Source organism: Sciurus carolinensis, chromosome 2 (assembly GCF_902686445.1).
Source record: "Sciurus carolinensis chromosome 2, mSciCar1.2, whole genome shotgun sequence".
Lineage (NCBI taxonomy): Eukaryota > Metazoa > Chordata > Mammalia > Rodentia > Sciuridae > Sciurus > Sciurus carolinensis.
In genome coordinates this window covers 74,935,033-74,960,068 of record NC_062214.1, presented here as the reverse complement: position 1 = coordinate 74,960,068, position 25,036 = coordinate 74,935,033, and the positions used below count along the sequence as shown (strand labels likewise).

Here is a 25,036-nt window from a genome sequence, read left to right as displayed (position 1 = left end):
GGAGTTTTTATTCCACAAGAATGCCCACCCTGTATTTCAGTGTCCTTGGCTTTAGGCACAATGTTTGAATCTTAGGTATAACAGTTCATTCCCTTTCCTCTTCTCTCTCTTTCTGTCTTCTTCTCCTACCCATGTGTGTGTAAGCATGCTGTCCTTGGATCTATCTAGAGGGAAGGCATCCCTGGGGAGTAGGTGGAGAAGCTTGTTGGCTGGAGCTGTCAAACTCCCAGGAAGTCTCCAAGCATTTGCTTCAGCTCTGGAAAGTCCTAGCATAAAGTGGTCAAATTCTAGACATTGTTTCTCTAGTTCATGTCCTGCAATGGAAAACAATCAGATCACTGCAGGCAGTTATTCATTAAGGCGAGTTTGGTCAAGGGCTACAAAGACTAAGAATGGCATCAATGGATCTTTATAGATGTCTGTCTCTCAATACTGTTGTGTTTAACCTTGACCAAATCTCATTAGGACATGGTGTTGGATTTTGAGTCAGAACATACCAATAGACAACTCAAAGGACTGTAGCTTTTGTGACATCACACCCTATACATTTTATGTGATGACAGTTTTAAAGGTGAATGAAAACCAAGTGAATCATGACTGATTCAATTACCACTATTAATTCTAAATCATAAAATCTAATTCTGATTAACACAGCAGCTAATCAATTGACATATTTGGTTATGTTACAACTGAATCTGGTATGCACTTTCCAAAGGGGAAGAAGGAAATGTACCTAAAAGCTGCATAATCATTCAAACAGTGGCTGAATCCTAGCTGCATGACTCCTGCATAGCCTGCAAAGGGATGGGAAACATAAAGGACACTTTGAATTATTGTTCTTACACTAAAAATAGTCTAACTCCTATCCAACTTGAGGCAACTCATATGGAAAACCTGTATTTTAATATCCAACATTACTCACAAAATCAGGAAAATGTACAATTAGCTTGATAGTTGATGCTCTAACCAATGCTTTGGTGAATAGGGACCTTTTGCTACTTTAAATCACCATCTGGATGCTACATAAAAGTACGCTTTCAAGGGCCTCCAGTGGAGTTGTCTTGGTTGGTCCAGGACTCTGCGTCATAACCCCCTTTGAACTCATTTGAATATGAATAGCATCAGATATTACATTTAAATTTAACAATTCCATAGCTCCCAGCTGGGGAGTTCTCTTGGTTTATTAAAATTATGCTCCACTTTTTGACTAATTTTAATAGTCCTTGTTTATTTACCAGTTTTCTAACCAAAATATGGGCACTTCAATCGTTGAAATCATTCATTCCTGATTTCTGTTAACACCATAGATATTTCACCTTATCTTCATGCACTAAATCTTCTACCTGTGTAGGTGTCATGTCTGCTTCAGCATGGAAAGGGAATAATTAGAAACATCTGATTACATTTACCAGAACACATATTAGAGAAATCAAAATAAGCATAACCACCACTCATCAGCCTAAAAAATTAAACATATAAGAATATCTAAATATCATGAAAATAATGGATTTCTATATGAATACACCACTATGTGAATATACTGTTGGATATAAAAAATCCTTTATGACATGATATGAATAAGCAAGTTATCATGTAGTATTCTGAAATTTTCATTTTTATTCTACGTTTTACTGAAACAGCTACTCAGTGGGAAGTTAACAGTAAATATTGGGTTGGTGGCCATGGTTATTTATATTAACTGGCCCTGGAATGAGGAACAAGGCAGGTTGCTGTTCTGATACTGTCCTCCAACACCTGTGTGGCAGTGAGCTGAGAACCTGTGCTGCTAGAGCTGAGTCCTGTGTCTTCCTACTGTCATAGCAGATGTTGCAATGGAGTGAACAGTTTCTGTTGAGACCCACTTGAAGCAGTTTAGGCAACACCATGTTGGCATCCACTAGAGTCCCAGAAGCAAGTGGAAGACTGTGTTCTTGCACCTCACTCAGAACAGACTCTTCCTCAGATTGTAGCAGAGCATGGTGGGAACTGTTCTTCTGCCCACATTTCAGTACACATATGCATGTTTTCTAAAAATAGATGGTTGATTATAGGAAATAGAGTTTTCTGATTTTTGTGAAGCTGAAAGGTTTAAATCAAAATAGTAATGTGAATATGTACAAATGATATTATACCAGTGACAAGCAAAATTAAGCATCACAGATGCAACTTTTAAAAAACACCAGCTCTGGGCTTCACTTCCTGTGATTCTGACCCAGTGCAGCTGGGGGTGGGTCCTATGACTGGATTAGGAAATAAAATGAGACAAAGAGCAAATATGACACAGAGACTGAAAAATAGAGCTGTCAGGAGATCAGTTGGATAAGATATTAGTGCTCAAGGAGGTCTCTAGTTTTCAGTTAGAAATGGGAATTGTCAGAATTGGGACTCTATTGTATATAGATTTTGTTTAACATCTTAGGAATGGATGGGATCACCTTGGAAGTGAAGAAGGAGGAGGAAAGGAGCAGGGATCAAGCCTGAGGGCAATCTAACATTTAGACATAGATAGGAGTCCTGCACACCCCAGGACCTCCGAGCAGAACAGTAAGTACAGTACAAAGGCAAGAACAGTGGGTGTCTCAGAGGCAAAGCAGAAAATTAAGGGAATGTGTTTTTGTTACTGTGGCACTTGCCCAGATACTGATTGAGATGAGGATAGAGGAGTGTCCTCTGGAGATATTTGGGTGACCATGCTGGGACTAGGCTGGAGACAGAACTAACTGCTTGGCAGCCTAATGAGTGATGGGGACTTCTGTGTCCAGATTATGTAGCTGACTAGAAATTCTAAAGAACTTTCTGTAGAAAGCCTTTGGAAATGGTGAATAAACTATTTACACATTATTTAAATATATCACTGTATCCATGAGAAAAATTTTTAAAAATCCTAGGAGCCACACAGAAAGGATAGAAATTCAGACAGAAAGCTGAAAATGAAAATGTTGTAGTGTACACTTGTAAAGTAGAAGGCCTGGAGTCATCTACCCTTGTGGATTTGAATTGCCAGGCATAAATAGAAGACTGGAGAACTAGGGAACTCCACAAGGCAGAGGGTTCAATCAAGGCATCATGAAGTGGGTGCACTCATAGGACTCCACAGGAAAGGGTATCATACAACAGAAGTCCCCACTCATCAAAGATGATAACAAGGAAATATGTGCCTCCTCTGGGCTTCAGGCAGACAAGAAAGCATCCTCTGTGAGAATTTATATCACACACCTGTTCTAATCTGGATTTGAGGTTTGATTTTATATTGCAGAAAAATTTTCACTGAAACTTACCCAAGATTAACAACCAATCTGGAACACTTAGTGAAAGCATATTAAGACATTTTCTAAAGAGACAAACCAGGTACCTAGCTTATCCAGAACTTCTACATTTATGCAACTCCTGTACTGTGCTAAGTAGGCACTGTCCGTGGTGCTAAAGATACTTGTGAACTGAAGAGATAGAAGAGATAGGACCTCCTGCAGGCATGCAGCTAATGCTTTCAAGGGGAGAAAGGAAAGAAGCATAATAAATATGTGCAATAAGTAGATATATTATTTAGAATGTTATTGGGGTTTAAAGGATGAGGGTGCAGAGGGTGAAGTTTTATATGGCCAGGAAAGGCTTTTTGAAAAGGAGAATATGAGCAAAGACTGACAGGTAAGGAAGTCAGCCAGAAGAAACAATTAATATAAAGAGAGGAGGATGTTTGGGTCATTAGAGGAACAACACAAAGTGTATGCTGCTAGAACTAAGTTAGCAAAGACAACAGAAGCAGAAGATGAGGTCAGAGACATGGTGGACCTGACATGTTAACTTGGGCTTTACTATCCATGAAACAGAGAGTCACTATATGGTTTTGAAGAGAAGAGTAAATGATGTGATTGTCAATAAATCTCTCAGGCTGCTCTATTGATAACAAGACCATGGAAAAAGGGATGTAAGGAATCAATAGGAGGCTAGATAGAGTAGGGAGCAGGAAAGAAAGGTGGGCTAGATCAATAATAATAGTCATGGGAAGAGATGGATTGAGGGATTATTTTTAATGTGGAGTGGATGGAACCTCAGATTAATTATTGGAGAGAAGGTGAGAGAAGAGATGAGTGGGAAAATGATGCTGTGGATTTTGGTTTGAATAGCTTCAAGGATGGAATTCTATCATGTGAATTGGAAAGACTGCAATGGATCTGTTTTGAGGATAAGATCAACGGTTTGATTGAGATGTGATTATGGAGTTGAATTTAAGTATTTGGTTGAAGATCAAACGTGGGAATTTTAAACATAGATGGACTTCAAAGCCATGAAGCCAGAAGCAATCATTGAAGGAGTAAGTGCAGTTACAGAAGAGGTTGGATTTGGTCGAGTGATTGGGTTGTTTCCTCTAACATTAAGAAGAAAAAGAGCAATTGAAAGGAGCAGAAAAGAAGATAGGCCAGTTAGGTCAGAGGAAAAGCAGGAGAGTCTGTGTCAAGAGTGTCAGAATCTTATATTTTGCCCTACTTACAATATAACATGCTAGCTTGCCATGGTTTCATGGATGGTAGAAGATCTCATGGGTCAGAGTGAAGGGGCAGTTCACTACTCATGCCAGACATGGCTAAATAATTTGTAGGGCCTTGAACAAAAATGAGAGTATGGGGTGATTTTTCTTTTCAAAAAAACAGGAATGAAATGCCATTGCTCTCTGATCAAAGGGTTAACACTTGTGTTTCTCACTCTTTCAGCATTGCACTCAATTAGGTTTATAAAAACCTGCATCCCAGTTTCTTTCTGACTATCCAGGTTTGATTACAATATCCCAGAGGATAGGACTACTTAATGCAATTCCATGCTGAGATGCCAATTCAACTATTTCTGCTGAAGATAAAAATAATTCAGAAAGAACAACTATTAAACTAATACTTTTTAGTTTTATGAAATGTACTATTCTTAAAATTATAATTTAACAGCAATATCCTAACAAGTTTTGGACTGTAACCAGAAATAGACATGATCTCAAAACTTAATGGGCTTGCTGTCTAAAAATAGCACATCTTCTTAGATATTGAAAATCCTTTAAAACGTGTGGCATCACTAATCCACATGATTTATCTTTGAGGTGAGGAAATTCACTGAAAAATTCTGATATAAAGGTACATAGTACCAGGGCAGTTGAATTTCTAAAGTATGAGTGGAGAAGAGAGGTTTTATTTTAAAGGGGAAGTATTCACTATTTTATGATAAATAAAGGCTTTTCTTTCTGTATAAGTGTTTTTATGTTTTGTTTTGGTTTTGCCTTTCCTGCTCTTTTTAGGGATGCAAAGAGAATAATTCGAAGTGATACTCAGTTCAGCAAATCTAGCAATGCAAAATCTGTAAACCATGTAAACTAAGAGATAGCATTAACTATTTTAAAATGCAGAATTCTTAAACTTATGATCAACTGCAGGTATTATGCTTAAGCAAGGATTAGCACAGAGGCATGGATTGTCTATGTTGATAAATCCCACACAATCATAATGTGGACAAGTCACTCACCAGTCTCCAGTTTGTAATGTTCTCCCAGTTACTCAAGTATCTTTATAGGGATTGAATTCCCCTTGTCTAAGCATTATGCTGTTTTTCATAGTCAACTCCCAGAGCACCTTGGGATAAACAATATAATTTGGAAGCCACTGCATTTCCTTTTGAAAGCCTATTAATTGAAGATGTTTGTTGGAAAATAAAAGTGTATCTGATTAGACACGCATACATGTACACATTATATAGTGATCATTGTTCACATAAACACTCATTTAAAATAAAGGATAATATGCAATGACTCTGTGGTTTACTGGCACATTCCAAAAGTTCATTCATACAGTGTTTGTGTGGCATTAGAATATATGCTTCCATATAGAGTGTGAGATATCTGATTATCTGGTATATTCTCTTGTGTAACCCATCATGTATCTGAAGTCTGGTGTTAGATCTGGTGTGCTCTAAACACCATGACTAAGTATTCCTCTAGTATGCAATTTGGGAGTTCATGAACTCCTCTTCTAATCTCTTGCCATGATGACATCAACAGAAACACTCTAACCCTTGCTGCTGCTACTGCTGACCTTCTGATCTGATTCTAGATATGGAAGACTTTTGAGAAGTTATGTCAACAGAGCATAGCAACTGAATGAATGTTGAAGGTTAGGATGAGAAAGAAGGAAAAGACCTGTGTACTGTTTCTATTTTTTGTTTGGTTGAGTGAGGGGGTAGATAGGTACATAATGGAGAACATTTTGGGATAGAAAGGTAATGAGTTGATTTTGAACACACTGAACTTAGGGTGCTCTGGACAAAATGATTCAGGGGACATCTGTATCTATTCATGAAACTCTCAGGAAAGTAGAATGAACTAGAGACACTGATGAAAGAACAAAACTCTTGCTGTGGTTTGAATAAGTGTCCCCAAAGGCCCCCATAGTAAAAATCTGGTTGCTATTCTGCAGTGCTACTGGGAGGTGGTGGAACTTTTAGCAGGTGGGGCCTTGTGGGAGGAAGTTTGGTTATTAGGCATGTGCTCTTGAAGGGTGTATCAGGACCTATATTAGTCATCTTCTGATTACTGTGACTAAATGCAAAATACATGAGAAACACAACTTAAAAAGAGGAATGATTTATTTTGACTCACAATTTCAGAGATTTCAGTTCATGGTAATCTGTCTCCATTTCTGTGGACCCGAGGTGAGACATGTCATCGTGGTAGATAGGATATGGATGTGGTAGAGCAGAGCTACTCACTTTAGCAGCTGGAAAACATTTAGAGAGGAGAGAGAGAAAAAAAAAAAAAGAAGGAAGAAGAATGAAGAAGAAGGAGGAGGAGGAGGAAGAGGAGGAGAAAAAGGAGGACGAAGAGAGAGAAAAGAAAATGGAGGGAGGGTGGGAGAGAGGGAGGAAGAGCCAGGGACAAGACATAGTCCCCAAGGGCATACCCCCAAGGACTCACTCTTTCCAACTAGGTTCCACCTCCTATAGTTCCTGTCACTTCTCACAGTCCATTAAGCTATGAATACCTCAATGTATCAACCCATTTATGAGATCAGAACCCTTATGATTCAATCATTTCCCAAATCCCTTCCCCTGAACCTTACTGCACTGGGGACCAAGCCTTCATCACATGAACCTTTGGGTGACATTCCTGGTCCAGACCTTAATAGGTTCCTAGCTCCTTCTCTTTCTTTTGCTTCCTGGCAACCAGAAGGTGAGCAGCATTTTTTCATCTCATGCACCCACCATATTATACTGCCTCACCACAGGCCCAAAAAGCAATGGGCCAACTGACTACAAAATGAAATCTCCAAAACTGCAAGCAAAAAAACCAAAAAAACCCAGAAACCAGAAAACTTTTCCTCTTAAAAGCTGATTTTTCTCAGGTATTTTGTCACATTAACCAAACTCTGACTAACACATCCCTGGAGGGTGTTCAGGAATACATAAGGGGGAATTTTCCTTTCGCCCAGCTCCTTGGTTTCTGGTTTAGAAGAATAAATAACCTCTCCTTAAAAAGTCTACAATAGAATTCCAACTTATAATTAAAGGAGGCTGCAAAAGTAACATCTAGTGAAAATGTTTCCTAAATGGAGGGTTCACTTGACTATAAAATTGACTTTTCTTAAGATTTAGTGGGGAGGTAAGTCTTGTAGCACTGGAAGGGTGGCCCAGGTTAAGGTCAGCCATAACCATTAGGCCCGAGAAGGATGGCTGGAGGTATTTTCATTTTTATTAATGCTGTAACGATTGTAATTTCTGCTTAATTTTGAGTTATAATTTCAAAGTAATTTCACTTTGGATGGTGTAGAGGAAAATGGGGTGGGCAGGGGTGGGGGACAGAAAGATACTAGAATGAAACAGAAAGTATTACCCTATGTATATATATCATTACATGAATGGTGTGAATCTACATTGTGTAAACCAAGGAAATCAAAAGTCGTACCCCATTTGTGTACAATGAATCAAAATGCAGTCTGTAAAAATAAAAAAAGATTTGGATAAAAGAAAAAAAAGTAATTTCATAGCAAAATAAAGCTTTTGAAAGATCTAGTGACCTGACAGGTCTGTGAAAACAAGATTGTATCCAGACTGCATTTGGATATTGAGTAGAGATGAACTTGGTACTTGAGAGCAAGGGATGGAACTTCATTCAGATGGTATGAAGAATTCTAAGGTGTGAGGCTGAGTTTTCTTTAGCCACATCTTTTCCTTTGTAATTTGGTGTGTACTTGGTGTGGAACAATGTACTTGGGTGCTTTTACTGTGGGTATTGGAGGGGCATCTCTCAGGGGTGACTGTTTCTACTCTAGGATGAAGGAAGGGAGAGTAGAATTTTCCAAATGCCTATTCTGAGTCTAGCATGGTGGGGAGCATTGTTAACTCAATTAATGGCTAGAGCACTTTTGTAAAATGAGCATTTTCGTCTCATCTTTATGCAAGAGGTTGCTGAGGCTCTGAGTGATTAGGTAACTTTCCCAAGGAAGGTGCATGGCAAGGATGCCAACTCTGCCAACCCAGTGAGTCTGTCACATCCTGTTCTACCACACCCTGCAAAGCTGGTGAACCAGCACCTGTTCCTACTGGAGGGTTTATTTAGCCAAGGGTATCTCTTTTACATCTTCCTGATTCCTTAGGTTGAATTCTCCTGACTTCTTCTGATAGTACAATTCATCCTTTGAATGTAGGTCAGTACATTTTGGTTTTCAAACTCATTTAAATCCAGAAAAATCTCTGCAGAACCTTTTCATACTTGTAAAAGAACATTTTTGAAATAATTCCTATCCTATGCAGATTGACTGTAGGGGACTGGGAGACATTTATTTTCACCAGCCCTTATAGATTTCATACAGCAATAACTAGTTCATCCTATGAATTTATTTAGTATTTAGATGGATAAATAAGAGATAGACTATGACAATTTTGGCAGGTATAAAGGATACATGAAGATTGAAAACCTCAGTGACCTTTTTCCCCATTTTCACACCCTCCCCCTTGCCAATATGCAGAAGAATCTATTTAGAGCATTTAAATGATACCTCCAAAACTGTGAATCAAAATAAATCTGTTCTTGAAAGTTTATATTCTTGGGTATTTTGTCATAGTAATAAAAACCCGATCACCTGGAGGTTGGTCAGGGCTTAGTTAAATGCCCCTTAACTATACATTTCTTTTGCATTATTGTGCACTTATTGCCTCATCATATTGTGGCCTCTCTGAGGCTAAACACTTCAGAATATGTGGCAGGCACTTTTACCAATTAACAGTGACTTGACTCAGGAATGAAGTGTGTAAGGGTGGAAAAGGAGGTGATCCATTTCCTGCCTATGGTAAGGATCATGGCTGATACTCCTATAGCAAAAGATAGGTTAACAAAAGAAAAACATAACAAATTTATTAGATTGTAGATTTACATGCCACTGGAGTCTTCAGATTGAAGATCCAAAGACCCAGGGTGAACTGTCCTTTTTTATGCTTAGCTTTGATGAGGTATGGATGGTTGTGCAGAAATATGATTGGATGAAAAGAGTGTGAATTAATAGAGGAAGGGAAACCATCAAGGCCTAGAATCCAGCCTAGAATCTGAGCCTAGCAAGGTTCTTCTTGGCCTCTCTTTGCAGCATTCCTTCTTTCTGGTTATGGGGTAAAACTTTTTCTGAAATAGGGCTTTTCAGACCTACAATTAAAGAAAGGAGGTCAAAGAAGTTTTTATGGCTAACTGTTACACAGAAAAGTGGGGGGAAATTAGAGAAATATTTTTAAGTTTTATGATTCTGGGGGAAAAGTGGTTCTTGTTTCTATGACTCACTTTGGGGAAGAGGAATTCTAGTTTCCATGGTTCACCTCCAAGGAGAATGAAGCAGGGAGATGGGAGAGCAGAAGAAGGCCAAAGAGAGATGTGACTTCTGAGGTCCTCACTTTGGGGTATCCTTTTCTGAGCCCCAACAGGTAGCCCCCCTTGTTTTGCAGGCCAATAGGAGGCTAATTTGATACGTGGACATGTTTGATGCTAAATCTCTTTCTCTTAATTACTCTCATTTTCTTTGGTTCAATTTTGTGTCTCCCCTGCACCTCAGATTGTGAACTACCTATCATGTCTTACTTATCTTTGGGCACCGAGCCTCCAGTAGGTCTGTTGGTCCATGAATCCTTGGAACAAAAAGGGAGGAGGAATAGAGGGAAAGAAATGTACAATTGGAATATTAAATACTCATTTAAAAATAGAATAGATTGGAATTTTCAAAACACATTTTGTTAATAGAAATGGAATAATTTTCCCAGCCTAAACTTAGTCTCAGGAATGCCTATAAAGGAAGTCCCCACCACCTAATGCTTATATAAGCTGCTCTGGACAATTTCCCATCTCCCCTGACCAAAGAATAACTTACCTGCAAGGTTTGGTGTCATAAACTTGATGAACCAGATGCAAATGCAGGTGTCCTGTGGTTTTCACAGCTGCAGTGAAATATTCAAATTTGGTTTAGAGATTGCATTTCTTTCTCAGGAATAGTAAAATTTTTCTTCATTTCCTGTGCTGAGGAATTGAGTCAATTACTTAATTGCAGAATAATGAACAATATTTCCACTTCCAAATATGTCTTCTTGTCATTTTTATATCATCAATGCCAAGAGATTTGTACAAGAAGGAAGAAACTTTGTGGTTTATGTATCATTTTCCAGTTTATCTGTGCTGCTTGAATTATATACCTAAAGATGAATGGAGTTTTTATTTTTCTCTTTTGCTATTGTTATTGCAACTTGTATATTCTTGGGAGATTTTGACAGTTACTTGTGTATAAATGCCTGATTCGTGGGTGGCTCATATTCAAGAATATTTGCTCACCATCCGCAGCCAGCAGGGCTCCTCCAGCTAGGAGAGCTTGGCAATAATTTTCTCAACTCCCCACATGGATCTCCCATCAGCCCTGCCCTTTCCTAGGTCACCTACTCCAAGAGAAAAGTCCTTGTTCCTAACCACAGAACCTGGATTAGGCCTGGTGTCACATTCAGGAACTAGATCTAACTTTTACAGAAAATAGAATTTTGTAATCTGGGGTGAACCCTAATAATTCTTTTGTCATATTTCCTTGAATGAGGAAAAAAAAAACTGCACAAAGACAAATGATTTACCAATTTGTGGAAATCTCCTCCTTGGTATTGCTACCACTCTGTGAAGATAAGCGGGAAGCAAGTGAGAAGGTGTGTCCTTTGAAAGACAGTGTTTCCTGTTGACTGATTTGATATGCAAACAAAAGACAAAGAGAGAAAGAAGACCTATGGATTCTTTACATTACCAAAGGGCTATAGGGTTTCTAAAAGAAGCCCAGAGAAACGAATGATCATGGATTCAAAATGATTTTGTAAGGTTCTTTTTGAGAAAGAACTCTTGTTTGGATTTCTCCTTACTTGAATCTTTCTTTTTCCTGCTAATCCTAAATTCTTCAGAAAGCCTTACAAAACTGAGAGGTAATTGACAAGACTCTTATCTAATGATTTTTTGATGATGTACCATAGCTTAAACCAATCATAATTATCTGAAATAACTAATAGTTATACAGTATAACCCAGAGATTTCCACTTCTCATTGGACGGAGAATGCTGGATGTGGAGTCACTAGGGTTTTCTTCTGTGGTGCCTGAGCTCTTGCGCTGGGATTTGAATCTCAGCGCTACAAGTGTTCACAGGAATCCACCCAGGTGCACATCAGAGAAACCAGGAGGTTTTCTGGTAGGGACAACTCTTAGACATCAGATGGGCCTTAAAGAGCAGTGTCCCAGAGGAGTCTCAGCAGGTATCCTGGTTCAGGATTCTCACACCACTTTCAGGGGTCAATAAGACTGAAATGGGACAGTCTACACCATTGGAAACCTGGCCAAGGATTCTAAGCAATCAGGGAGGATTATGGTATGTAGGCTTCCCTGGCAGCGTTCCCCTGGTGAGGATCTGGGTTTGGACCACTAAGTGAACAGAGAAATCTTGGGGTAGAGAGGTTCAGGTGCCAGGAGGTGCGTGACTTTACTGAATACTTCCAGTTATCTGGTGTCTGCCCCATTTCAGTGCTGGCTTGCACCTTCACCTGAAGCCAAATATTCTCAAGGTGCGCAGGACTTTGAGAAGGCTGCTGGCAAAACGGGTGAGTCAGTATTCATGCATATTGCTCTTAATGTGTCAATTAATTTATAGGTGGGACGTTTTATAAATGCTCGAATGGCTATAAATCTCAAACCTCCCTCGAACCTTCCATAATCAGGTTATATCAAATCATAATCAAAATAAATTCTGTGAGGCTAGAATTCAAGCCAGAGCTGAAGAATTTCTGGTGTTGTCAGGAGTGGAGCATTAGTTCTCTTTAATCTGTAGGGTTTCCCCCCACAGCAGAGGAGGACTCTGAGTTTTCTGCACGCAGGTCCTGGGCTCTGCAGCCCCATCGGCAGCCGCTACTTCTGTGAGCTCTGACCTTTAGGCCAGTACCTCCTCCTCCTTCTGCCAACACATTGTCTAGATGTGCTGATATGGCTGGTTGTGCCACAGCCAGGAATCAGGGCCAGGAGACAGCCTGTCTCATGCTAGAGCCGGCTAATCTAATTAGGCCTGCCCTCCCAGTGCGAGGTTCCAGGAACCTGCCCCCACTGCACAGGGGGGCGCTTGATGCTCAGAAGCCCACTCCTCCCTTGGGCTGCCTCTTCCCTAAGCCCCCTGCCCGTGCCCTGTACTCCTGACTTTTACTACTACCCTCTCCTACCCTCCTGCTTCTCCTGGTATCCCTCCCTTCCACACACCCCATTTGCCCCCACACTCAGCTCCTTCCTGATGCCTACTCCCAGTGCCATATCCTTTCCCACACTCTCCACCTTAGGCCCTGCCCAACCCCATACTCAACTCCTCCCTGAGGCCCACTGCTCCCAATCTATTTTTCTGTGATGTAGGGCACCAGGTGCTTAGGCCTCCCCTTTTCAGGGCAGAAGTGGGAAAGGAAGCTACATTTAGGACTTCAACAATCCTGGGAGAGGCTCTTGGTGCCTCAGGGAGTTCAGTGCCCCCAGGTATGTAAAGATTCCACCTTGTGAATCACCCATTGCAAGTGCATGGAACCACCCCTGTGGCATCACCACCAGACAATTCACCGGTACAATCAGTTCTGTTTTCCAGAACCCTGAGAGCCTTTGAAACCTCTTCCTTTGGGGATTGTCTTTTCAGGGCCTCTGGTGTGTTCCCTTCTTTCCCTCTAGGGGTTTCCTTGGCTCCTGTTTTTTTTTTTTTTTTTTTTTTTTATTATTGTATACAAAGAATTGCTCAGACAAAACTGTGAAGTCACCTCTTTCTATGCCTTGTCCTCTGGCAGCGGGCTTTGTGAAGATAGCTGTGATGTTAGTGACTATCAGGATCCATCTTATCGAATGTCCAGACTCATTACCTCTTCCTCAAAGAGGAAAAAAAATTCTTTTTACCAGGAAACTGGCCTTGGTTGTCCTACCCAGAAATAATGGTGTTTTGTGACTTCTATATCACTTCGTGTTTAGTAAAGTACTTAATCCAGATTGCTTTTGAATTGCTGATACCTGCAGTCATTTCCTCTTCGAGATGGCTAACTCCTTAGAGCCCAAATTGCATCTAGTTCTTCTTTATCTCCCAGATGGTAGGCACTCAACAAGTATTTATTGAATGACTGAATAAATATCGGAATAAACAGACATATCCTAGTGCAACCTGAGGGACTGACAAAAGAGACGGCTTTATCAACAAAGTTGGTGGAGGTTATGGGCTGATTCTGTGAACAGTGTTGTGTGTCTGCCTCATTTGGTGTCTACTGGTACCTCCCCAAACCCCTTCTCAGCCACCAGCAGGCACCCTGGCAGCAGGGGTCTCATGGCTTACCAGGGTGGTTTGCCTGACTGTTCTTTGAGTGGCCTCACCTTTACCAACCATTTCCTATCTGCATACCCAGGTGTCTCCTGATTCTACCTTGAGCTTTTAGGTTAAAGAATAAAAGCTTAATTCTCCTTCTTCATCTTGTCGTCTGCAAGGAGTCCAGTGACCTTTCCTTCATCCTTTACAGCCAAGATTGTTGTTAATTCCTGGAGCTTTTAGAGTGTCAAGGTGTCTTCTGTTGCTGGGAATAGAATGGCCTCTTTTTGTGGCTGTGCTCCTTCTTTCGATCCAGGCCACATCACTCCATATGTGAAAATTGGCAGCTTTCTGAGATCCCTTGGAAAAATACTTCTAAAAGATATGCGTGTACAGTAGCTGTGCTAATGTTTGTGGGGATGGGAGACATTGAGGATGTCATGCTTCTTGTTTAACCTGAAGAACACCTCTAGCAACTTGATCCTCCACACTCCAAGATCATTGCAAGCATCACCCCACTGAGGTCATTCCCCTTTATTATGCAGAACTGCTTTTCTCCCCATCCCTTAGGGTTATAGCCCTTGAGGGAGGCAGCTCCAACTTCAAATCTCATTTTCTCCAGTATATTTAAAGGGTTGAGGGATAAGCAGAGGAATGACAAATCAATTCTCTAATTTTTTTATTTCCTCAACCATATGGGTTAATAATAGTAATAAAGAATAAGACCTGCTTTATATTTAATAAGATGGTAGGTAGTATGAGACCTGATGTAGTATTAGACAAGATCAGAACACATCTGTGGCTTCCTCCTAAGCTCAGTGCTTATGACACTGGAGACAGGAACTTCTGACCCAGTGATGGGAGAAACAAACTGAGGCAAATGAACACCAATGTACAGGCAAGGCTTTAAGTAGGGGTCTTCACCTTGATGAGAAGGAAAACAGCACCGATTGAGGGGAAAGTCAGACTGGCGCACAAACAAAGGAAGTGGGCAAGCTTTGATTCATGTGTGTGGATTGCAGGGATGGGGATTTTTCCACTGGTCATGGGAATGAATGGTTAGTTTATCCCAGAAACTTCCCTTTTTGGTGCTACCACCTTGCACAAGCATCTTGACCTCATGATAATATCAGGCTGCTGGAGCTGCTGAGGGAGCTCATGGGTGTATATGGAAGAGGAACACCTGAGGCTTTTAAATAGTAAGAGGTTAAGGGCCCAGGAATTTGTGTCCTTTCTGCCATTTTGTGGTAGTCCCCAATAGTTTCACTCTCTCATCTAGTCTATCCTTGGAGACATTACAGCAAAGCCTTCCTGGTTTTTATGATGCACGCAATCTCCATCATCAATCAGATTTTTTGGCAGGGTGAGGGGGTAGGGAAAAACACGTGCCATGCTTTGGATGGGTAAACAGTCATGAGTTAAGGCTTGGTGGTGCATTTGTTCTTTGTTCCCATGGTGGTCCCTGACTGTCTTGCTTATCAGTGCATATCACAAGAGGCAGCAGCATGGCTCCTTGACAGTAAAATCTTCCATTCACTGCCTAGCAACTGCACAGAGCAATGGGTGGAGATGTGGACATTTCCACTGTCCCCTGCCCTTTGCCCACCAGTGTCTGAAGGGGAAGGAAGTGGGTTTCTGATGAGCATCCCCATGGATGTAATTGTTGCTTCCTGTCAAGGCAAAGCAGAGATGCAGTCGGTTTCGATTTGAATACTATTTTTCTTTCTTCTCTCTGTTCCCTATGCTCTTCCCCTCAACCCACCCAAGTCACTTCAGCAAATGGAAGACCCAAACTGAGAGGTGCCGCTGATGGTGTGGAGAGTAAAACCATCCAAAATAAAACCCCAAGCTTTGGAACTGCGAATGACAGCTGGGTTCCCAGTGCACACTGATGTATTCTTCTTTCTCATGGAAAGACATGCGAGGGCCTGTCTGAAGCGGGCTCTGCCAAGAGCGGTAGACTTCATGACTCAGGTGCCAGGAGGTGGGACTGGGAACTAAAGAAAGAAACAAGTGAAACTCTTCTGTTCCATTAAGAAAATAGGTTGGAGGGTTATATTCAAAGAGGAAATCCTTTAGTTGACACTGCTAATTTGTTCCCATCTTTCTTATGCCACCATGACTTCATATGTTTTAGTTGAAGGGCATTGCCCATTGTAAGTCAAGTTAATGGTGATGGCTGGGTGTGACTGCACCGTGAAGGTTCAGTGTTGGTCAGATGTTCTACATGAACCTTCTGTCGGTGAACTTTTCAGAACATGGCTAGCTAGGAACCCTCCTCCCTCCTGTTCTCCCCTCTCCTCTACAGACAAGCACTTTTTGCTTCACTCAGGCCTTCTTACCATTGTCCCTTTTACCCATTGAAAGTGCCATGGCAAAAAGGACCTTTCTTCTCCCCGCTTTGTGTTTTAAGAGGTAGACTTTACCTCTGAGATATGGTGAGGCCCACAGATCAGGGGCCAACTGCCATTGAGAGGATAGCTGACTCCTCACTGTTCCTCAGAGGAGGGGAGACACTGCACCCTGTAGAACCACACAGAGCATAGGGTGGGTCAGGAGGCACAGGAAAGGGGAAAGGACTTACTGTGGCTTCTGTGGGAAGGAACAAGTGAGATAGGGTAAGTGGGCTCAGGATTGGTAGTTGCAGGGTTCTGGGGCATAGAGACTATTGTTAGTTCTTTGGTCGGCATACCTGGGTCCTGTAGGGTAGTGAATATTGTCTTAGCTAGTACCTCTAGGGTCAAAAAGGCCCCAGATGTTAAAATATCAGAATGCAGTAAACAAAAGACACATGATTGATGTACTGGGCAGGATCACTTTGCTATGCAGAAAATGTCATTGGCTTTTACTGGTTGTTAAACTGGCATTTGAGTCCACTTTCTGGTCACTGATTTGGAGTGCAGTTTTGTCCACCACTCCACAAACCCTATATTCCAGCAAAACGGCACTCTTCAGAGTCCATTGGTATATAAATTCAAGATCCCCTGCCTACTCTCTAGCTAACTGAGGCCTATGTTTAGTGCCAACTGCTCTGTTAAAAACTTAATTGATGGTCGGGGAGGCGGTGAGCATTCACACAGGTTTAGCAGGCACAGAGCTCTGCCCAGGAAGCGACTGAAAAAAAACTTCCCCTCTCTTCTCATCTACTCAAATGATACCTCCCCTTCAAGGTGCAGATAAAACCTTCATTTACTTTTTATTTTTATTTTTCGTGGTCCTGGGGATTGGATCCTGGGCCTTGCACATGCTAGGCAAGTACTCTACCAGTGAACTTACTGCCAGTCCCCAGATAAAACCTCTCTTAATACTCCAGTTCATTTGGATTTTCTTGCCTCCCTCTCTCCTGATATTTTGGTCTTTATAATTTTAAAACAGATTGTTTAGCATGTATGGGTTGTCTTACTTCCTCTTGCTGTGCACAACTTTAGACAAGGTTAACATCTAATCCTTGTCATTCCCTAACCCTCTGTACCCACTGTTGAGAGCAGTAATAAACATATGTTCTTTGACTAGCCACACCCAGAGCTGCATGGTAAGACACTGAAAAAGAGTGTTGGATGGGCTGTGGGAGGAAGTTCAGGATGGACTGTTGAACTGATTTTCCATGCACCTCTCACCATCCATAAAGTGAGGGAATTTGCAGATATGATCTGATAGTTTGTGAATTCAGAAAGCTACTTACCTGGAACAGAGGAGACTTTTCCTTCTCTGACTAGAGAATTTACATGCTTGCCTTTCATTTTTCAGCTTGGATCTTTCCATAGTGGGGTTCAGAATGTCCTGTGACTATCAACAGATTTTCCAGAGTTGATTATCCAGAATTGAATAGTGATTGGAAACAAAAAAGAAAAGAAAGGGAAAATAAAATTTTTTTCTTTGCTCAGCATCTTACAACATCTTATTTGCCCTTTTCCCACTTTCTTTTCACAGAGCCACCTGTTATGCCAAAAAATGAAACAAAACAAAATAAATCAAATGAAAACAAATGTCAGGTCATCTGAGTGTGTATTTGCTTATTCTATTGGTCAATGTGTGAAGAAGCACCTTGCCCATCTACCATGTCCTATGTTCTGCCCTGGCTTCAGGTTCCTGTGTTCCCCACCCTAATATGTCATCATCTCCAGGTTAATGTAGAAATGGTCTTGGAGATTTGAAATAAAAAGAAAATATGATAGACAGGCATAGAGACCTCCAATGGGCCATTTTGTCTCCAGTGCATGTTTATGGAAGATTTGTATTTATAGCCTTCACAGAGGGCAGAGCAAGAGAAAACTGGCTTCAATTGTATACACACACACACACACACACACACACACACACAGAGATAGAGAGAGAGAGAGTTTGTAGAAAGAGCTCATCTGTCGTGGGTGGTTAAAGCACCTGTCTGCCTAGTGAGAGATAGTGCACTTAGGGGAATGATCAGATTCCCTGCCAGCAACCTGATTTTATGGTCTTTTCTTTTTTCCTTTATTTCTCTGTGGCTATCTCTTAAAAGGCAATTTGTCTAATCTCCTTCCTAACTAAGTAAAACAAGCCATTTATATGCATGACACTCATCTATTCGTATACTGTACCCATTATACCTGGTATTTGCATTCACAAGAAAACAACCACTGCTTCCCACCCTGTCTTAAAATAATATCCATTCCTCTTGGATATTCATTATAGAACTTAGATTTCAACCTAAATTTGGCCAATCATGGAAGAATTACACCTATGGATGGGCACAAACTAATCTTCTTTCTTTTCTTTTTCTTCTCCCCAGGATTATACCTTGACCATGTATTTTCAACAATATTGGAGAGATAAAAGACTCGCCTATTCTGGGATCCCTCTCAACCTCACACTTGACAATCGAGTGGCTGACCAGCTATGGGTGCCTGACACATATTTCTTAAATGACAAAAAGTCATTTGTACATGGAGTGACAGTGAAAAATCGCATGATCCGCCTTCACCCGGATGGGACGGTGCTGTACGGGCTCAGGTCTGTCTGCCTCTTCAGGGACAGTTTTGCAGTTCCATGGTACAATGGCATTGAATTTCTCACTTGAGATGATTATAGTAAGTGAGGCTGTGTCCTCATATTAATTAGGAAACATCCATGAAACTCTTTGAACTTTGCAGAAAAAAAATCTCATCACCCCAATATTCTGGGCATTACTGTTACTATAAATAGTCATCAAACAATTGCAAAGCGGCCTCCTTGAGTGGATTGTATATAATTGGGTTGCCATATCTAAGAGCACAGATTCCCTTAGGATGGATTTCCCATATCACAGCCACAAAGGCCCATAATTAATATTGCCCTGACATTGCAGAGGCTTTAATAAAAGTTTTTTTCAAAGCTATTTGCACAGTTGCAAAAATGTCTGCTGTGCAGATTATAAGGTATATTCTCCAAGGAGTTTTATTGAGGTGGTGCCACGAATATTTATGGGAATGACTAACTGAGAAGCTTCCTGATGAGAAATCTCTATCTCTAGGTCTTATAATGCAATCACTCAAATCAGGAAAGCAGGCTGCCTTTCTGAACATGGAGGAGCCGGTCCTGGGCTTCCCTTGTTGCCCTGGAAACCAGGAGATCTTCCCAGGGTGTTCCATTATTGCTGGGGGTTAATTCTTTTGAATATCACTTTGCTAAATGGTGCTCTTACAAACGTTTGGTTTCTTGCATTGATTTTGCACTGATTTTTGTTTTATTTTAGAGTAGTAGCAATAGTAGTAGTAGTAGTAGTAGTAGTAATAGAGTGTGTGTGTGTGTGTGTGTGTTTCAGTCTCCTCATCTAAAAGTTCCTCTAGTGGTCCACAGTTCTGAGTGGAACACCTGGATAACTTGGATAACTTGGAGTCTAGAGCTTTTTAAGTAGACTCCAGAAGCTTAAAATGAAATCATAAAAATAAGTACTGAAATTCACACCACTGTGACTTTTAGTGCCTCAAGCTAAGTAAAGTGAATTACTTAAGATTACCTTGAATAGGAAATGTTGAATGACTTTCTCAAAACCATACTACTACAGTGGATGTTGGGGTTTCTGCCAAATCAGACTTTTTGAACTCTAAGAGAAAAAGCGACACATGTCAACCAAGCCATGGTGTTACTTTAAAAAAATATCTAGCAGCTGGATGAGGTGGCACATGCCTATAATTCAGCTTCTCAGGAGGCTGAAGCAGGATGATTGTAAGTCCGAGGGTAGCATCAGCAACTTAGCTAGACCATGTCTCAAAATACAAAATAAAAAAGACTGGGGATGTAGCTCGGTGCTATAGCACCCCTGGGTTCAATCCCTAGTACCACACACATACAAATAAAGAGTCTATCATGAAGTTACTCTGAAAGGTCTTCAGCATTTTATATTTTTGCCCCAAAATGAGAGATGTGAAATTATGGAAGTTCTGACAAGAATATCAGTTGTACAAAATATTACACAGAAGTCTTGTGAACATGAAATAAGGAGTCATTTACCTGGCCCATAGCTCCCCAAAAATATTTAAGCAGAATAAACCGTATGTATGTGTGAATGTGTATGTGTTCATGTATGTGTGTGGGGGGGGGTAAGAAGCAAATGTCAAAAATTAATCTTCATTTTTGACCTCTTAAGCAAAACTTACTGTTTGAGTTTGCTCCATTTTTATTTCTGCATTCTTCATTTTCATATCAGAAGAAGAGTATGTCAGTATGCCTTTGTTAAAAGCAGAGAGCTTGAACTCTTTTTGGATAAAGTTTTATAATATGCATGAAAGTGCCGTAATAAATTCCCAAATTTCATTTGAAAGTGTTGGATTTAACACCACAAAACAGGTATGAAAAATTTTATCTCTAACACTTGGCTTGTAAGTTTACATGTGAAAGTTAAATCATAATGGAGTAGTAAGCTATGGGAAACTTTTAGCAATAAACTTTGTACAGTGACCCAACAAATAATCATTCTAGTCAAGTTTACATCCATTATGCCTCTCAAATAACCTCTTAAATCAGAAAATGGATCTCTAAATATGTAGTTATTTTTATTTAAATGTAATCTCAATATATGCCTTAGATCTTTATTTTGAGCCTCATATTTCTGAAATACTTCTTCAGGTTTCTGGGAACCTGGACAAACTGTCACAAAGAAACTCTTCACCATATTCTGCAGGTGCTCAGCCTCCATACTGTCATCTGACTTCTTAGAAATCGGCTAACAAAGAAATATCTACTTTAATATCTAAGAAAAACTATATATTATACAGATTAATTTGAACTTTTGGACAAAAAAGCACATTGATAATTCAAAATACTGAGAATTTTTAAAAATTCATATAAACACATTCATTCTATGCTGTTTTGTGTGAACTTTAGTGATATTTATGTATAATACAAATTTTATGTTAATACACACATAACACACACACACATATCATGGTTTTTGATAAAAAATTAGGTGTGATTGCTCACACTGATGGGCCACACTCTGTCCTATTTTTGACCCCAGAGTCGACTTCTGTTTTTGTTTTTTTACTTGCTGAATTATGCTGTTGACCTGGCAAACCAGGGCTGGGCCAATGTAGGTAACTCAACATCATTTTGTATCCTTTTGGTAAATAAGTACAGACATTCCTCAATTGGCAATAGGGTTGTGTTACCAAAAACTTTCCATAAATTAAAAAATCGTAAGTAAAAAATGTATCAAATATACCTAACCTCCAAAACTTCTGAGCTTTGCAACACAGTCCTATTGCAAAGAGTGTCAGTGGTTTCCCCTTCACACAGGCTGACTGGGAGCTATAGCTCACTGCCATGGCCCAGCATTACCACAGACTCAGACTGCACACTGCTAGCCTGGAAAAGGATCATGATGCAAAATTTGAAGTAAACGCATACAGCTTTTGCACCATGGTAAAGCCATCAGTCAGGATCATATCCACTGTGGCCTGGTCCTGGAGGAGATTGGGTACAGCTGAGAACACCGAAGTTAGACTCTCCATTCTGCAAGGATTGTAGGCACTGGGGTTGCTACTGCTGTCTTCCTTATAAGAGACTCCTAAGGAAGAAAGGTTCTACTGAACAGAGATTACTTTCTGGCTAGTCATGGGCTTGAGTTGGATTACCTGAATTTCCGAGACCTTAAGGTTGGATTTTTTTCACCACTGCATACTGTGCTTGACCTCACCCTGTCTATCTGGTAGTAGCCTAAACTGCTAAGTCAGGTTCCATTTAGCTTCTTTGGTCTCCGCTTCCTATACATGCCCAGCCTTCGCAGTACCAGGATCAATGAGGGCTTTCGCTTTATCTAGGACAGATGAAGATCTTTGGCTGTGGATGAGCCATCCATGACGTAGGTTCATTCGTCAGCTTAGCCTTATTCTGGGAAATCATTGATCCTTAACTCTGAGGACTGCAAAGTAGTCCTGGACTGCTCACGCAGATGCTTGAGAGTGATCGTGTTCTTATAGAGATAAAAGGTCATTGTAAATCATGAACTGTTTTTTTCCCCTGACTCTTCTATCCCTTTGAGCTTGAAACTTGGGCCAATACTAGCTTGTGCTTACCACTTGAACTCCGTTGATTACGATGATGAACCAAGTCTCCGGCAGAGGCCCAACTCACAATGGAAGGCCAGAGGATGCTCTGCATAGAACCCGTGCACCTTCTTAACACAGAATATAAGTTCTCTGAAGGTTCTTGGGTGGGAAAACCCTTTCAGGGACCAGGAAGTTCGTGGTTGACTGAGGGACTCATGGGCCTCACCCCTTTCCACACCATAGCTGCTCTGTTTCCTCCTGCATGTCAGTTTCGTGCTCTCTGTGAGAAGGGGGTTGGGTATCAGTCCTTTATCATTTTCCTGACCTCCTTTTTAGTTCCTGATCCTCCAATGTCATTGAATGTCTCACTTTGTGCCATTAAGTATGTTTTATAATGTGGTATTTTTTTTCATCTGTCTTCATTCATTTCTCTGATGCTAGCAAGTTGGCAAGAGGGTCACAAATATAATTTGATTTGCTCCAGAAAACACTGGGGAGCCTCAGGTTAAGTGATCTTCATCAAAACAAAGTAATTCTTATTTTGTCTGAGAAATTTATTGCAAAAGCTGTTGGAAAATATATTATAATATTCCTGCTTGATGTTGAAAATTGCTTAAAATTGTTGAAGTTGCCATTCCTAAACTTAAAATGTTGAATGCAACATTAAATTGAAACTAGAACTTACTTCAAAAGATTCAAATTAAGTCATCAAATGGGTTTAGGTAGTGTCTTATTCCAAAACTGTATTTTATACAATCTTTCTTGTCAACTACATTTTTATGGCAGAAAAGATGTAAGCTTACAGGGCATTTGGGCACACCTGACTGAGTGCAGGGGTGCCCGACTCCTAAAATACCTGTTTGGTTGCTCACAAGTACTTTTATGTAATTAAGTAACATACTGACAAATTGCTTTTCAGAGGGATTATGCCAATTTATGTTCCCAATAGCAAACAAGCAATATATTAGTGTTAGGAATTGTGACACTTGAATTGGGATTTATGATCATTTAGATGAATGTAAATAATCTATCCCTTTTCCTCATCTCTCAGGATTAGAGGAAACCCCTTTTCTCACTTTAAATTCAGATTTATACATTTCTCCCCCCAACCCCCAGCATGTTCCTTCTTTCCTCCTTTATGAGAATTTTTGCACTTTCTCTTCACACTTCTTCCTTTACTCTCATTCAGTGTGTTATCTCATACTTTAATTGAAAACACAGTAATTTCTTCATCTTCCCCTTACAGTAAGTCCATCTCATGTGCTTATTTCTCACTCTTTACCTCCTCTCAAAATGGAAATGAGTCATTCAGCAGTTCAAGGGTCAACTTCCCTTCTTGGCCTCCTCTCCCTACTCAAGACTTCCGATTCTAACCTTTCCCTGTTACAATGATTCTCCCCTCATCACACTTCCAGTATGTGAACTTTCTTTCCACTCCTCAGAAACATCAAGGATGTTTCTTTCTCAGTGCCTTTGCACATGCTCTTGGCTGGATGGAGAATACTCTGTCTCTAGATGTTCATGTTTGACATCATTATAATGTAATTGTGTAGTTGATGACAGTTCAGGTCTCACTCTCATAAGGATAGCACTTCTCTAATCATCTGCTCACTTTCTATCACATCACATTGTTAGATTTTATTATAGGATTTATCCAAATTCAACATTATCTTGTCAATTTATCACATGTTTTCATCCATGATGATGGTGAGCCATATGAAAATATAAACTCTCTAAGATAGCTGTTTCCATCTTATTTATTGCTGTCTCATCAAAATCTAGAGTACTACTGGGCATGTGGTGCACGCCTGTAATCCCAGCAGCTCAGGAGGATGATGCAGGAGAATCACAAGTTCAAAATGAGCTTCTGCAACTTAGTGAGGCCCTAAGAAACTCAGTGAGATTCTTTTTCTAAATAAAATCCACAAAAGGACTGGGGATGTTACTCAGTAGTTAAACACCCCTGGGTTCAATCCCCAGTACCAAATCAATGAATCATTCATTCAGTCAATCAATTGATCAATCTAGAGTATGAAGTACTGCTTGATATTTAAAAAGGAGTATCGCATAAGGGTCAAATTAGAATTCCAATTCTTTCTGTAATTCTTGTATTTTTATATTTTCTATTTAGAGTTTTACTTTCTAGGACTTTATCTTGGTGCAGAATGTGATGTAACTGTCTCATGTTTTCCTCACATGGCTAGTTCTTTGTTCTAATACCAGTTTATTCTTCATATGAACTTTAGAATCATCTCATGTTTTATCAAATTCCTTATAATATAGCTTGTGATATTTGTTGGAATTATGCTCATTAAACATTAATTTTGGAAGATCAAAAACTGTGTTCATCTTTTCCACACGAACATTGCCTGTCTAAATTCATTCTTGTCTTTGTTTATGACTTTTAGTGAAGTTTTGTCATTTTCTCATCTGACCACCCTTTCATTTCTTGGTAAGTTTCATCCTATTTTTTTAAAGTGTGGTACCATTAAGAATAGGATCATATCCCTCTGTTTTTCTAGTTAGCTTTCTCTGGCATGTGAGAAGGTCATTGATTTGTTTATGACTATTTTTATGTATACATCTATCCAAAATCATATTTACCCAGGCTAATATACTTTTCTTTCCAACAGTTTAGTTAATCCTCCTAAGGCTTTTACTTTTACAATCATTGTTTATAGTAATGATTTTTTATCCATCCT

At 40.1% G+C, this 25,036-nt stretch overlaps 1 protein-coding gene across 1 annotated transcript in view; it reads left to right on the top strand.

The window, feature by feature from the left end:
* Gabrb3 (gamma-aminobutyric acid type A receptor subunit beta3) overlaps positions 1-25,036 on the top strand; it is a 216,057-nt gene that overhangs the window by 133,527 nt on the left and 57,494 nt on the right. Inside the window, exon 4 of the mRNA XM_047534870.1 lies at positions 18,599-18,819. Coding sequence (XP_047390826.1) covers positions 18,599-18,819 — 221 coding nt within the window. The remainder of the gene's footprint in view (positions 1-18,598; positions 18,820-25,036) is intronic.